Source organism: Triticum dicoccoides, chromosome 7B (genome assembly GCF_002162155.2).
Source record: "Triticum dicoccoides isolate Atlit2015 ecotype Zavitan chromosome 7B, WEW_v2.0, whole genome shotgun sequence".
Classification (NCBI taxonomy): domain Eukaryota; kingdom Viridiplantae; phylum Streptophyta; class Magnoliopsida; order Poales; family Poaceae; genus Triticum; species Triticum dicoccoides.
Window position 1 is genome coordinate 768,164,516 of NC_041393.1, and position 12,016 is coordinate 768,176,531.

Here is a 12,016-nt window from a genome sequence, read left to right on the forward strand (position 1 = left end):
GCCCACGAAGGCACGCTTCATGACGGGTTGAACTCGGCCGGGTCTCGCGCGCTGAGCCGTCTCAATGAGGTCGATGCAATTGTCCGGCTCAGGGCCCGACTCACCAATCCGGCCGATGAAAACGTGGATTCTGCCGAAGGGGACCCGGTACCCGTACTCAATTGAGTCGGCGTCGGGGCCCCAGCCTTTGTCGTCGATGCAGATCTTGCCGCGACGACTCTTGGTCATCCGGCCTACTACGTATCCCTTGAGCCCTTCGAAGTTGCCCTTCAAGAACTCAAATCCACCGTGCGCTGGCCCCACGGTGGGCGCCAACTGTCATGGAATTGTCACGTCAGATGTCCTAGTTAAAGGACTTAGTTGTGGAGCCATCGCAACTGGGAAGCTTGAAGGGGTTAATCGGGACAAAGGACACAAAAGGTTTATACTAGTTCGGTCCCTTACAGTGAAGGTAAGGCCTACGTCTAGTTGGGTTGGTATTGATGTTTCGATGACTAGGGAGAGAGATACGCTATGCCCGGCTCTCGATGAGTTGTTTCTTGCCCTAAGCCGCCAGCGGGTCGCCCCGTTATATACACGGGTGGACGCCCTGCGGCCTACGGAGTCCCGGCCGGCTCATATACAGTGTCCGCCTCGGTGACTAGTCAAATCTACCTTATATTACAAGTCATATCATCATGGCAGTTTACTACTACAGGCCTTAAGCCGCCTGTGGGCCTTAGACCCTGATATGAACCGCCATCTTCATGCTTGGCCTTGGGCTTCTTTCTGATGAGTCTTCTTTGTGTAACCCGGCCCCTCCTGGGCGGCTTACACAAATAGTTATATCTCCAACACTACCCAAAAAACGACACGCAAGATACAACTATCGAACAGTTTTGGAAAGTTCGGACCAAAGAAATCCGAATTGGACTAGGGTTTTGGACGTGAATTGAAGCATTTTCTTTGCACGGGAAGTCCAGCTGCCTCTTATATACCTAAGGGGCGACGGCCGATTGAACAACACACAATCCAACAAGCATCTGCCACTTTTTATCTTTTATCTTTCTCCTTAACCCTTGTTTTTCTTCTCGGGCGGCGAACCTCGAGGCCCTAGGGGCGATCAGGTCGACCTAGGGCAACCCATAGCCGCCGTGCGCCGAGACGGGGTCTCTCCCGGGCGTGTGGAGTTTCGTGTCCTCAAAAGCACCCGCCGGATTGCCTGTTTACCGCACTTCCGGCCGGGTGTCCTTCGAGGTGAGCTACGGTGCATCACCCTCGGCGTTGGAGGTACACGGTGACGTGTTCGTGTGCGAACAGTCACCGGCCGCAGGTGGGCTGGCGGCGCCGCGGATCCTCGCCGTTGGCGCCTCCTTCGTCTCCTCCGTCGCGCCTCGACCCGTGTGGCTACGGCTAGTCTCCCTTGACCGGACTCCAGCGCCTCCAGGTAAGTCCGCCACTACCGGCCCGTGCTCCTCCGAGGGCCCTCGATTCTACATTCTCACATACATATATTCATATGGATCGCTTGCTCGCTTATATCATTAGACTTTTAACTTTTGAATCGCCAAACACTGGTATTTCTTCGTCTTAGATGGAAAAATTAAGGACTACCAATGTGAACATTCAGAATCAAAATATTTTTCTTATACTTCACGAATATTTTCCAGCGTATCCTCAGCAACTCTGCCACCCACGGTGTGTGAACAATCAACATCTCTTAGTTGTACAAACTCGCGTAAAACAACAAAGTGAATATGTAGGATCTTTCCCGGCAAAAAAGAAAAAAGAAATAAAAAATAATATCTAGGATCTTGTATGTCTGACCATTACCATTACACAGCATATAGGCAGGTCAATTAAAACTACTTGAATGGAAAAAAATAAAAAAAAGATTTGCGAAATCATGTATTGGTATGATAAAATTTCAGCACAAGTAAATTTAACTTTTACTGATAAGCTGGTGACTAAATCCACTGGAATGCTAAAGATTTTCTGGCCTTATTCCATCAGTAGATGCATTGGCTTAATCCGAGTCACTATAGTATCGCGGGCGAGGAGTTTCTCTGCAGAAAAATTAACAAGGTGGACACTTTGGTTAGCCACAATGACTTGAGATCAGCGATACACGGTGATGAAAGGTAATATATTGAAAATGACATGTAGGAAAAAAATATATGGTACATACTCAAATTGTGGCTGGATGTGACTGAGAAGTTTCTTGCCTTCATCTCCTTGACACCAGTTCTTCAAACTTGGACAGTTCAGAATATGCAGATCCTTGAGGTTGGTGAGTTCACCTATGCTCGGGGGCAAAGAACCAATAGATGTGCATATCTTGACGACAAGCTTCTGTAGACCGGTGAGATTTCCAATGCTATTGGGCAAAGAACCAATGTTTCTGCATCTCTCGATGGCAAGCTGCTGGAGAGATGTGAGAGTTCCTAGCCATTCTGGAAGATTTCTCATACTCTCACAGTCACTAAAATGCAGTGACTGAAGGGAGGTGTGTTGTTTCAGGCTGTATGGCAAACGCTGGAACTGACTGCAGGACTCGATCTGCAGTTCCCGGAGAGAGCTCAGGCCACCCAAGTGTCCTGGTAGCATGGCCATCCAGTCGCAGTGAGAGAAACATAGTTTCTGGAGGGAGGATAGGCCCCCAACAATCTCCGGTGAGAAGACTAGATTGTTGCAGTTCTTGATGGTTAAGCTATGGAGGCCACATGATATTCTGCTCGGTGTTAACCAGGATGGGAAGCATGTGCTACTATAACCATGTAGCTCCAGGTGCTGTAGACTGTGCGGTGGCACTAGTTCTTGTACCAAAACATTGTCTTCCATGGTTCCTTGAGAGCCCACACTCCAACTAAGCTTCAACTTCTGAAGATTGTGTTTCTCTGCCAATCTTATTCTCTGTGCTTCCTCCACAGACTTCATATTATTGAGACAAGTTATCTCCAACTCCTTACATCTTACATCCAATAGCTGACCGTAATTGTTGATGACATTGTCAGTCCCAATCACAAACTGATAACTTTCCATGGCACTCAGAAATACTGATTTCAGAGAAGGCATTCGAGTCATCCATTCAGGTACTTTCTTGAGCCTAATGCAGCCTGAGAGGTCCAATGTATCTAGACTTCTGAGACCCTTTAGATTTTCAGGTAGATCACAAAGAAATATGCTATGAGATAAGTTCAGATAATTCAGTCTGGAGAAGCCGCTGATAAATTTAATGCATTTAAGATTCTCCTCTTCTGTCTGATTGCAAAATATAGGATTCAGAAACATGGATAGGTTTAGATGCTTTAGTCTGATGAGCTGGCCAAGAACTTGCTTCACTTCTTCGAGACGGGGGTACTGGGCATGACAACAACAAGGGTTTGACAGGTTCAAATGCTGAAGGTTGGTAAGGCCATCCAATGCTGTCTGTATCACTTCAAAACAAGACCAGAATGATAAATCCAGATGAACCAATTTTTTTAGCTTTCCAAATGATTCTGGCAGCTTTGACAATCCATAGCAGCGTGATAGATCAAGATACAACAAATTTTGCAGATTCCCAAAGGATCCTGGAAGAGTTGCTAGTCCAGTGCAACCTGATAAGCTGATATGCGCCAAACTTATGAGGTTCCCGAATGTTTGTGGCAATTCCTTTAGTCCATAGCAGCCTGATAGGTCAACATGTGCCAAACTTGTGAGCCGCCCGAATGATTGTGGCAGTTCTTCTAGTCTATAGCAGCCTGACAGGTCGATGTGAACCAAACTTGTGAGCTCCCTGAATGAACCTGGCAGATTTCCTAGTCCACAGCAACCTGAAACGTTGATATGCAACAAATTTTTCAGCTTCCCAAATGATCCTGGCAGATTTGCTAGTTTAGGAGAGTCTGATATGTTGAGGTGCTCCAGTTCTGTCAGCTTCCCAATGGATGCAGGCAGATTTACTAGTGCAAGGCAGCCTGATAAGTTTATGTGCACCAACTTTATTAGCTTCGCGAATGATTCTGGAAGATGTTCTAGTGCAGAGCAGCCTGATAAGTTGATATTCACCAACTTTATTAGGTTCCCGCATGATTCTGGCAGATTTTCAAGTGCAGAGCAGCCTGATAGACTGATATACAGCAAATTTATTAGCTTCCCAAATGATCCTGTGAGATCTTTTAGTTTATAGCAGGCTGATAGATCAATATGCAGCAAATTTGTTAGATCCCCAACTGAGTCCGGCAGAGTAACTAGTCCAGACCAGCCTGTTAATTTAAGATACCCCAGGTGCCTCAGTTAGACAGATAGACTCCGGTAGCTTCGGAACAGAGCTCTTGCGTAATTCCAAGACACGTAGGTGCCTGGGAAATGAAAACCAAGCATCACCGTGCTTCAGTTGGCTACAGTCCAAGCAACACAGCGCCCTTAACTTATCTCTGATTCCCATGTTCCATTGGTCGCCGTCACTACTGAAGATCATTACATATGAATTACTCTCACTGCTACGACCCATCTTCCCGTCATGCACCTTGCCCAAACTGTCGGGTATGTATTCTCTTATCAGTTGAAGCACTGCACTGTGAATAATGAACGATATTGTACGTGTATCATCCTTTGCATTAGTCTGCAACAAATTATGGTTTGAACTGCATTAGATATATTTTCTCAGAAGCTATACTAGCTAATAAAAGAAAAGATTGTACTACTCCATTCGTTCTGAATTACTTGTCACGGAAATGGATAGAAATGGATGTATCTAAAACTAAAATACATCTAGATACATTCATTTATACGACAAGTAATTCCGGAGAGAGGGAGTATACATCCAACAGGAGCGAAACGCAGGGGCTTCGCTCGCGGTAGTCATGTGGGCAGGAGGGATTCGCGAGGTACTCTGTCGATTTATTGTGATGTCGGTCGTCGCGCCTCCTTCCTTCCCCACGAAGGCAGTCGCGCACCCATATCCCCACGCCCTCCTCCTTTCCCCCTCCTCCCTCCGACCGTTTCGCTGGCAGTGCCCGATGACAGCACCATCAGGGACCACTAGTAGAAAAAAGGCCTATTGTCCCGGTTGGTGAGGGCCTTTAGTCCCGGGACTAAAAGAAATTTTATGATTTTTTTGGAATTTTTTTTATTTTCAAATTTCTGAATTATTTTAACCTCTAATCTCTAATCACCACCCCTCATCACTGCTCAATTTATCCTCTAATCTCTAATCACCACTCATCATTCCTAATCATCTAACTTCCCGAACGGTCACCCATCCTCCCACTCCCCCAGCCTGAGCACGCTTAACTTCCGGGTTTTATTCTCCCTCGTTTCCAAGTCTGCACTTGTTGTTTTCCTGACAATAGTAAGATGTCAATCCTATTAACCCTCAGGATTGCTTGAGCATGAAGTGACACATTTCACTGTTTGAGTCTGAAACTATTGTTTTTAAAAAACAATAATTATTTAAAAAACAATAGTTATTTTGAATAATTAGTTTGACCATTGTTTGACCATAGTTTGACCACAGTTTGACCATAGTTTGACCAGATTTGACCAAAATTCAAAATAACTGAAATAATTATTTAGTAACACTAATATTCTAGAATAATTAGTTTGACCATTGTTTGACCACAGCTTGAAATTTTTTCGATTTTTTCCACTCTAGATTTTAAAAGCCCCGTAACTTTTTTTTCTGTTAGGTTTTTGAGGATTTTGAAAATGTTTAACGGGGTTTCCCTGGTTAAATTTGGATGTAACTTTTCGAGTAGATGATTTTTCATATAAAAACTTTTTAATCCGAGTTAGTATGCAAAAGTTATGCCCGTTTTACTAAATTCTAGAGAGATTTTGCAAATAAAGTCGAAATTCATATTTGTAAATTTTTTCAACAACTAGACCACATATCACATGGGAAACTTAATTTATTTTTTTTGACATTTTCATCATTTTCTTTTACTTTTTTAAAAACTGAAAAGGCGATGGGAGGGTGTGGAGGTGTTTGAAAATAGGACCTTTAGTACCGGTTCGTGCCATGAACCGGTACTAATGCCTCAAACTCCATTAGTACCGGTTCATGGCACGAACCGGGACTAATGGGCATCGCACCCTTTAGTCCCGGTTCGTGGCACCAACCGGGACTAAAAGATCCAGACGAATCGGGACAAATGGCCCACGTGGCCCCTGGGCGCACGAACCGAAACTAATGCCCCCATTAGTCCCGGTTCTAGACTGAACCGGGACTAATGGGCTAATCCGGGGTGGACCAAAGCCCTCTTTTCTACTAGTGGACCATGGGCACTCAAAAAACGCCGGAGATGAGGAGGGCCGGGCCTTGGCGCTGACGTGTGTCCCCGAGCGGTGGGAGTGTCAGATCCTTCCTTGCGGGGCCGGGGCTAGCGTGACAGGGCGTGGGTTGTAGTATCGGGTTAGGACTAGTATACTACTCCCTCCGTTCCTAAATAATTGTCTTTCTAGCCATCTCAAATGGACTACAACATACGAATGTATGTAGACATGTTTTAGAGGGTAGACTCACTCATTTTGCTTCGTATGTAGTCACTTGTTGAAATCTCTAGAAAGACAATTATTTAGGAACGGAGGGAGTAGCAGTGACTTGCATGTCATGTTGTAATATCCGGTTAGGATCAGTAGTCTAAAGGCTGAGTCGGTTTGTACTGGCTGGTCGTCCAAGATCACGCGTATAAATATGCGGGTATTGGGGTCATGTAATATTGAATCGTGGAGAGAAAAAAAACACAAAAAAGAAAAACAAAGGGCACCACAAGGGCCTTTGGCTATCAGTTTTTCCTGAGGGCAAATTCCAACACCGTCGAGGTCAGGGACGACGCACCGCGGCCCGGATGCCGTGTTCGTCCTCCCCATGCGCTGCCCTTCTCCCTCGGCTTCTTCTGCGCCCGATTCGTCCTCGACCGCCTCGTCTATAAGGTACGGAATCAGCTCCTCCTCTTCCCGTCCAGATTCATTGTGTTTCGCAAGATCTCTCCCACGAATAATTGGAGTGAGCTTGCTTCTCTGTTCTCATGTACTTTGTGGTGAGCAAATGTTTTTACCACTTGATCGTTTTCATTGGTTTTGAAGCCACTGTAAAATATGTATGCAGTATGGCTGACTGATCGATTTCTATGGGGACTGTTGCAAGTCTGTAGCATTTTGGGATAAAAAGTTGCACCAAATCATGGTGAAAAACACATGGCTGCGGAGCCTAAAGTTATTTACATGGTTTTGCGATACTGAATAATTTGATTGTTTCCTTTATTCTATAATTCTGCCTCACCAGGTCCCTGGGTTATCTCTGCTTTATTTCTGTCCAAATTTTCCCCGGCAGGGGGCTGCGGGGGGTGGAGGCGATGGCCATGGCACAGCTAGCTCGTTGGAGGGTGGCCGACACAAGAGCATGAGACGGCGCGGGGTGGGGTTGGAAGAAGTGACTAAAGGGGGAAGTGTTCGAGGGAGTAAGATGTGAAGGGCACGACGACCGTCAAATGGCCAGGCACAGGGCATCCGTCAGCTCCAATGCGACTGATATTGGTCAGTTTAGGAGAATTGTAATATGTGTGTCCCATGTTATTGTTAATTTACTATAACAAAGGCTTGGCTTGAGAGGTTAGCTTAAGTGAGTCAACCTCAGCTAACTTACAAATTAAAAAATGCAAAATCTTAAAATGGGCTAGTTTGGACAATTTTCTATAGACATGGCCAAGATTTCAAAATTTTAAGAAAATCTCAATTTTTGTAATTCGAAACATCTTAAATGATCAATCTGGAAACTTTCAGCCAACTTAGCCTAACCATTTTAAAATTTGGAAAGTTTTTGTAAGACTCGGCCAAATTTTGTTCTAATATTCAAAGTTTCAAAAAATTGAAAAACTTACAACAATTTTAAAACATTTTAGATGCTCAATCTAGGATTTTTTTAGCCAATTAAGCCCAACCACTTTAAAATAGGCGGGTGATAGGCGCCGGTCGACCGGCCCAAGTTTGGGCCGGTCAGCGCACAACCACCCGATCTATTTGTGTGCCCCCGTTGGATTTGCCCCTCCACCTGTGTCTTCTTCCCTCGCACCGCTCGCGAGAAGGGAAATCCACATGCTCCTGCTCGCGAGAAGGCAAATCCACACGCTCCCCCATTGGCACAGCACCGTACCCGACGAGCTCCGGCGAGGTCCCGCCCATGGCCACCGGGATTGCATCATGGCCACCAGTAATCGAAGGGAGCGACCACCATGGATGCAGCTCTAACACCGATTGGATCCGGCGCGGGCGCCATGATTGCAGCAGCCCAGCATAAACCGCCTCCAGCTGGCCGCGGTCATCGACTTGCACCGTTGTTTCCACTGAAAACCGATCTATAGAAGCAAGAAATTCTCGGTGGTTGGTTGATGCAAAAACATTACCAGGTTCCAGCAAAATAAGACACCGGTTCCAGCAAAAAAGAACTCAGTAGGGAGAACTATGGTGGCTGATTTGTAACAAAAAGGATTGCTATTTCCAACAAAATTGAACACTGGTTCCAGCAAAAAATACTTCAAGTGGTTCGATTGTAGCAAAAGAAAAAAAAACTGTAACAGAAAAGATTGCTAGTTCCAGCCAAAATAAACATTGGTTCCAGCAAAATAAACTCAGCAAGGAGACTCCACTGGTTCGATTGTAGCAAACAAAAAAGATAGTTCCAACAAAACAAAACACTGGTTCCAGCAAAGTTCGACGAATGTCGCAGCAAAAATCACCACCGCACGGGTTCCCCAGCAATTTCAGACACCGGTTCCAGCAAAAATCGTTGTCGGTCCCAGCAAAAATCTGGCCGGTTGAAGCACCGGTACTTGCCTGTGCGTAAAAGAAGGTGCGAGCACTTCTTCATCGTTGCAAGTTGCAACCCATAGCCACCGGCGCCCCTGCTTGCAGCAACGCCTTGAGGGCATTCCGGCGAGGCGGAGCCGCCAGCAGCCACATGCCTCAAACCTCCAGGCCGTGAGGACTGCGTTTCACCCTCTGTACATGCAGCAGCCAGAGGGGATCTTCGAGGGTAGGGGAAGGGGAGAGAGCTCGCATCGGTGGGGGAGAGAGGTCTGGCGGCAGCAGGCGGTCGGACCCCTGACGGAGGCGAGCTCCACATGCAGTAGCGAGGGGACAGGGTTGTGCGCCATGGCGAGAGCAGAAAAAGAGGAAGTAAAGGAGCGGTGGAGAGAAAGAGTGTCCGCAAGAGATAAGGTCCGTCCGGGACCAGCTGGGTACGTGGAGGATGTCTCATGTGGGACCAGCTGGATACGTGGAGGATGTCTCGGGTGGTTTCGACGCGTGGTTGCGCCCGCTGTCGATGCAACCGGTCGAAGCTTCCGCCGGCGAGCCGTAGGGAAACGTTTCCCTTTAAAATATGGATAATTTTTGTAAAATAAAATATGTATCTAAGTGCGTTCTCAGCTTGGCTAGGCTAATGTCTAGTCGGCTCAGCTCAAGCCAAGCTCTAGCCTGAGCTCAAGCTAAAAATTAGCTCTCAACTACTTTGTGTATATGACTAGTGGGGCCCCGCTCGCCAGATTTGTGTTTAACGGATAGATTTGGTTTTCTTTTGTTGTCATCGATTAGTTCTAGAGTTACGTTTTTTGTCTAAGTCCTTGTGGTTTTGTGTTACCCCAGCCGCAAAATTTGTGTATTTGTGCAATTACCTCATTTAAATAAATTTCGTTTTGGGTGTAAATGAGATATGCTTCTTCATAGACCAGATCATGGACATCATAAAAGAGCCTAGAATCATGCCCTCGTTTTGGGTACCATGAGGGATGAGCAGAGTCGTCAACAATAGAAGTCACTAGACAGGTGTCAAAACTGCCATGGATGACATCACTGAGTGATGGCACTATGTGTAGACGTCAACAACAATTTTTTTGGCATAATATAAAATATCACAAAAAAAGGTGCATAACATGAAAGAATTTGCAACACAAATATAATCAGCATTACTTTCATGTAGCCATTAATTCAGTATATTTTTATTTCATTTATTAGTGAGCAAAGTTTCAAATAGTCGAATGCACACGCATCACAGTTATATACATTTTGAACAGGGGTAGTGTGTGGGTAGTAACTTACCCGAGATGACCTTGTAGTTTGAAGGAGTGACATGTCCAACAGCCTCCTGAGATATTGTTCAGCAAGCTGTGATGCAGAGAACACCTCGGACGGCTCAATGAGATCGAGAGCAATCCATTGGTGAATCAGATCCTCTTTGAGTATTGCGCGCTCTGTGTCCAAGACAAAGACACAATAAGCAATGCATAACCTCATATTCGGTGGCATACTTCTGTAGCTTTGATGCAATGGGCCGGTTACAAAGGCACGCCAATGCTGCATCTCAGGCCATTCTGCATATTCTTTGAATTGTAGCACGCTGCCAAATAATTGAGCTATCAGCGGCAGACCCTCACAGAGCTTTGCAAGCCTTGGTGTTATCTGCTCCAAATCTTCTTTTTGTGCAGAATTTGTTTGAGAACGAACTGCGCCTTGCTTGATAATTTTGCAGCACATCTCCTCACTCAGAGGACGTACCCAGTATGGTTGAACTCCAAAGTTTTCCGTGGGCACTGTATCTGCCCCTACTGTTGCTATTACTATCACCTGAGTACTGTCCATGCCTTCTGCACTGAACATATCTTTCAAGGCCTTCCACATGCCCTAGCTCGTGATAACGCTCTAGCTCATGTAAAACAATGAGTACCTTCTTGCCATTGAGTAGCTTGTGAAGGCGCTTTGTTATATAGACCATCTCATCATCTGAATCTGAACCATGGCCGTTCATCTCTTCTTTTGCGGCTAATGATAATTCAGAGATTATGTTATTTTGTAGCCATGTAAGCTCACCCGAGTGATTGATCCATATCCGAGAATAGCACTTGAAGCGGACGTTGTCAAACACCATTGTTGCCACGGTTGCCTTGCCGACGCCGGGCTTCCCAAGGATGGGAAGGATGATGGGGCCTTCACCAGAGTTGCATGCAGATAGCCGAGCAAGTATCTTTTCTACGTCTTCCTCCCTTCCAGTAGCTGCTGGTGCTTGGAGCATTGCTCTTCCCTCCGCTGCATCATCGAACTGAACTGACTCCTGCAACTTCTCCTGGCGCAATTCATGGCGCAACATCATGAGCTCTCGTTTAATCTCCTTCATATTGACCAATACCTCCTCCTTGTTGGGTCCAACGACTGCATCCTCAGGACGGCTGAGCATCTTTGCCATCTAGCAGCATAAAAATCTTGTCAATTTTTCAGCCACCAAAGAAAAATCAAGATATGTGAATAAATACCAGCCGACTGGCGCAAGGAATTGACGTACCTTCTCTCCTGCTGGCACTGCCATCTCTTGCAACTCTTCCAACATATGGCAGACCCTGTAGGCAGTGGCCTCGACCTTGGGCGGCCATTTTTGCCATTCATCCCAATTTCGCCAATTTATCTCTCCGTCCGGGTCAATAACCTCCGCCCGGTCCTCGACGTTTGGTATCATCACATCGATGGCCACCAGCTGCTTCAGCATTTCCCCCAGATCGCCGGTGAAGTTCAGGCGCATTATTGCCTCGTCTACAATGGCGGATCTGAGTTTCCTGCATGAATTTTGCACGACAGCTTGGGCCATGGCACAATTTTCTTTGTGGTCAACGATGGAATGAGAGTATTGCGTGGGCGCACGGAGTACTCCTGTATCATTAGTGATTTACTCAGTAGCGCGCCGGCTGTAGTTAAAAGAAATGGTTGGAACCAGCTGAAGCTCTACTATCTCTTATCTCGAAAAACAGAAGGCTGCAGCTCATGCGGGTACTGACAAAGGAAACATTTTTAAAGGAATTATTATGGCCTTTGCATTGCAAGGAGAGCCAGTAGTATTATTTTTAAGGAACACGAACACGACCACGACGCTTCCTCTCTCTAAAGGGCCACTGGATGTTGGTTCAACCAACCATATTTATATATGTTCATAAGCTCGGAGTGGGTAGCAGATCTGGCCAATTTTGTTCTTGCCTATTTTTTTTTAATATGGTACAATCGAAGTTGCTGA

The 12,016-nt window shown here is 45.9% G+C and overlaps 1 protein-coding gene and 1 pseudogene across 1 annotated transcript; both read right to left on the reverse strand.

Moving 5' to 3' along the window:
- Positions 1–2,461: 2,461 nt before the first annotated feature.
- LOC119339759 lies at positions 2,462–4,474 on the reverse strand (annotated as a pseudogene).
- A 3,485-nt stretch (positions 4,475–7,959) lies between these two features.
- Positions 7,960–11,596, reverse strand: LOC119339760 (putative disease resistance protein RGA1). Its single transcript, XM_037611693.1, has 5 exons — positions 11,297–11,596; positions 10,657–11,200; positions 10,060–10,604; positions 8,797–8,947; positions 7,960–8,318 (listed from the first exon to the last, which is right to left on the reverse strand). The coding sequence occupies exons 1-5, from the start codon at positions 11,594–11,596 to the stop codon at positions 7,960–7,962; spliced, it is 1,899 nt and encodes a 632-aa protein (XP_037467590.1).
- Between the last annotated feature and the right edge of the window lie 420 nt (positions 11,597–12,016).

Excerpts from the sequence above, each read along its gene's own strand:
- LOC119339760 (XM_037611693.1), bottom strand. The coding sequence starts at position 11,596 with ATGGCCCAAGCTGTCGTGCAAAATTCATGCAGGAAACTCAGATCCGCC. Across the intron at positions 11,201-11,296 it reads CAGTGCCAGCAGGAGAGAAG|ATGGCAAAGATGCTCAGCCG; the intron begins GTACGTCAATTC and ends TTATGCTGCTAG. Across the intron at positions 8,319-8,796 it reads GCACCTTCTTTTACGCACAG|ATCGGTTTTCAGTGGAAACA; the intron begins GCAAGTACCGGT and ends TTGCTTCTATAG.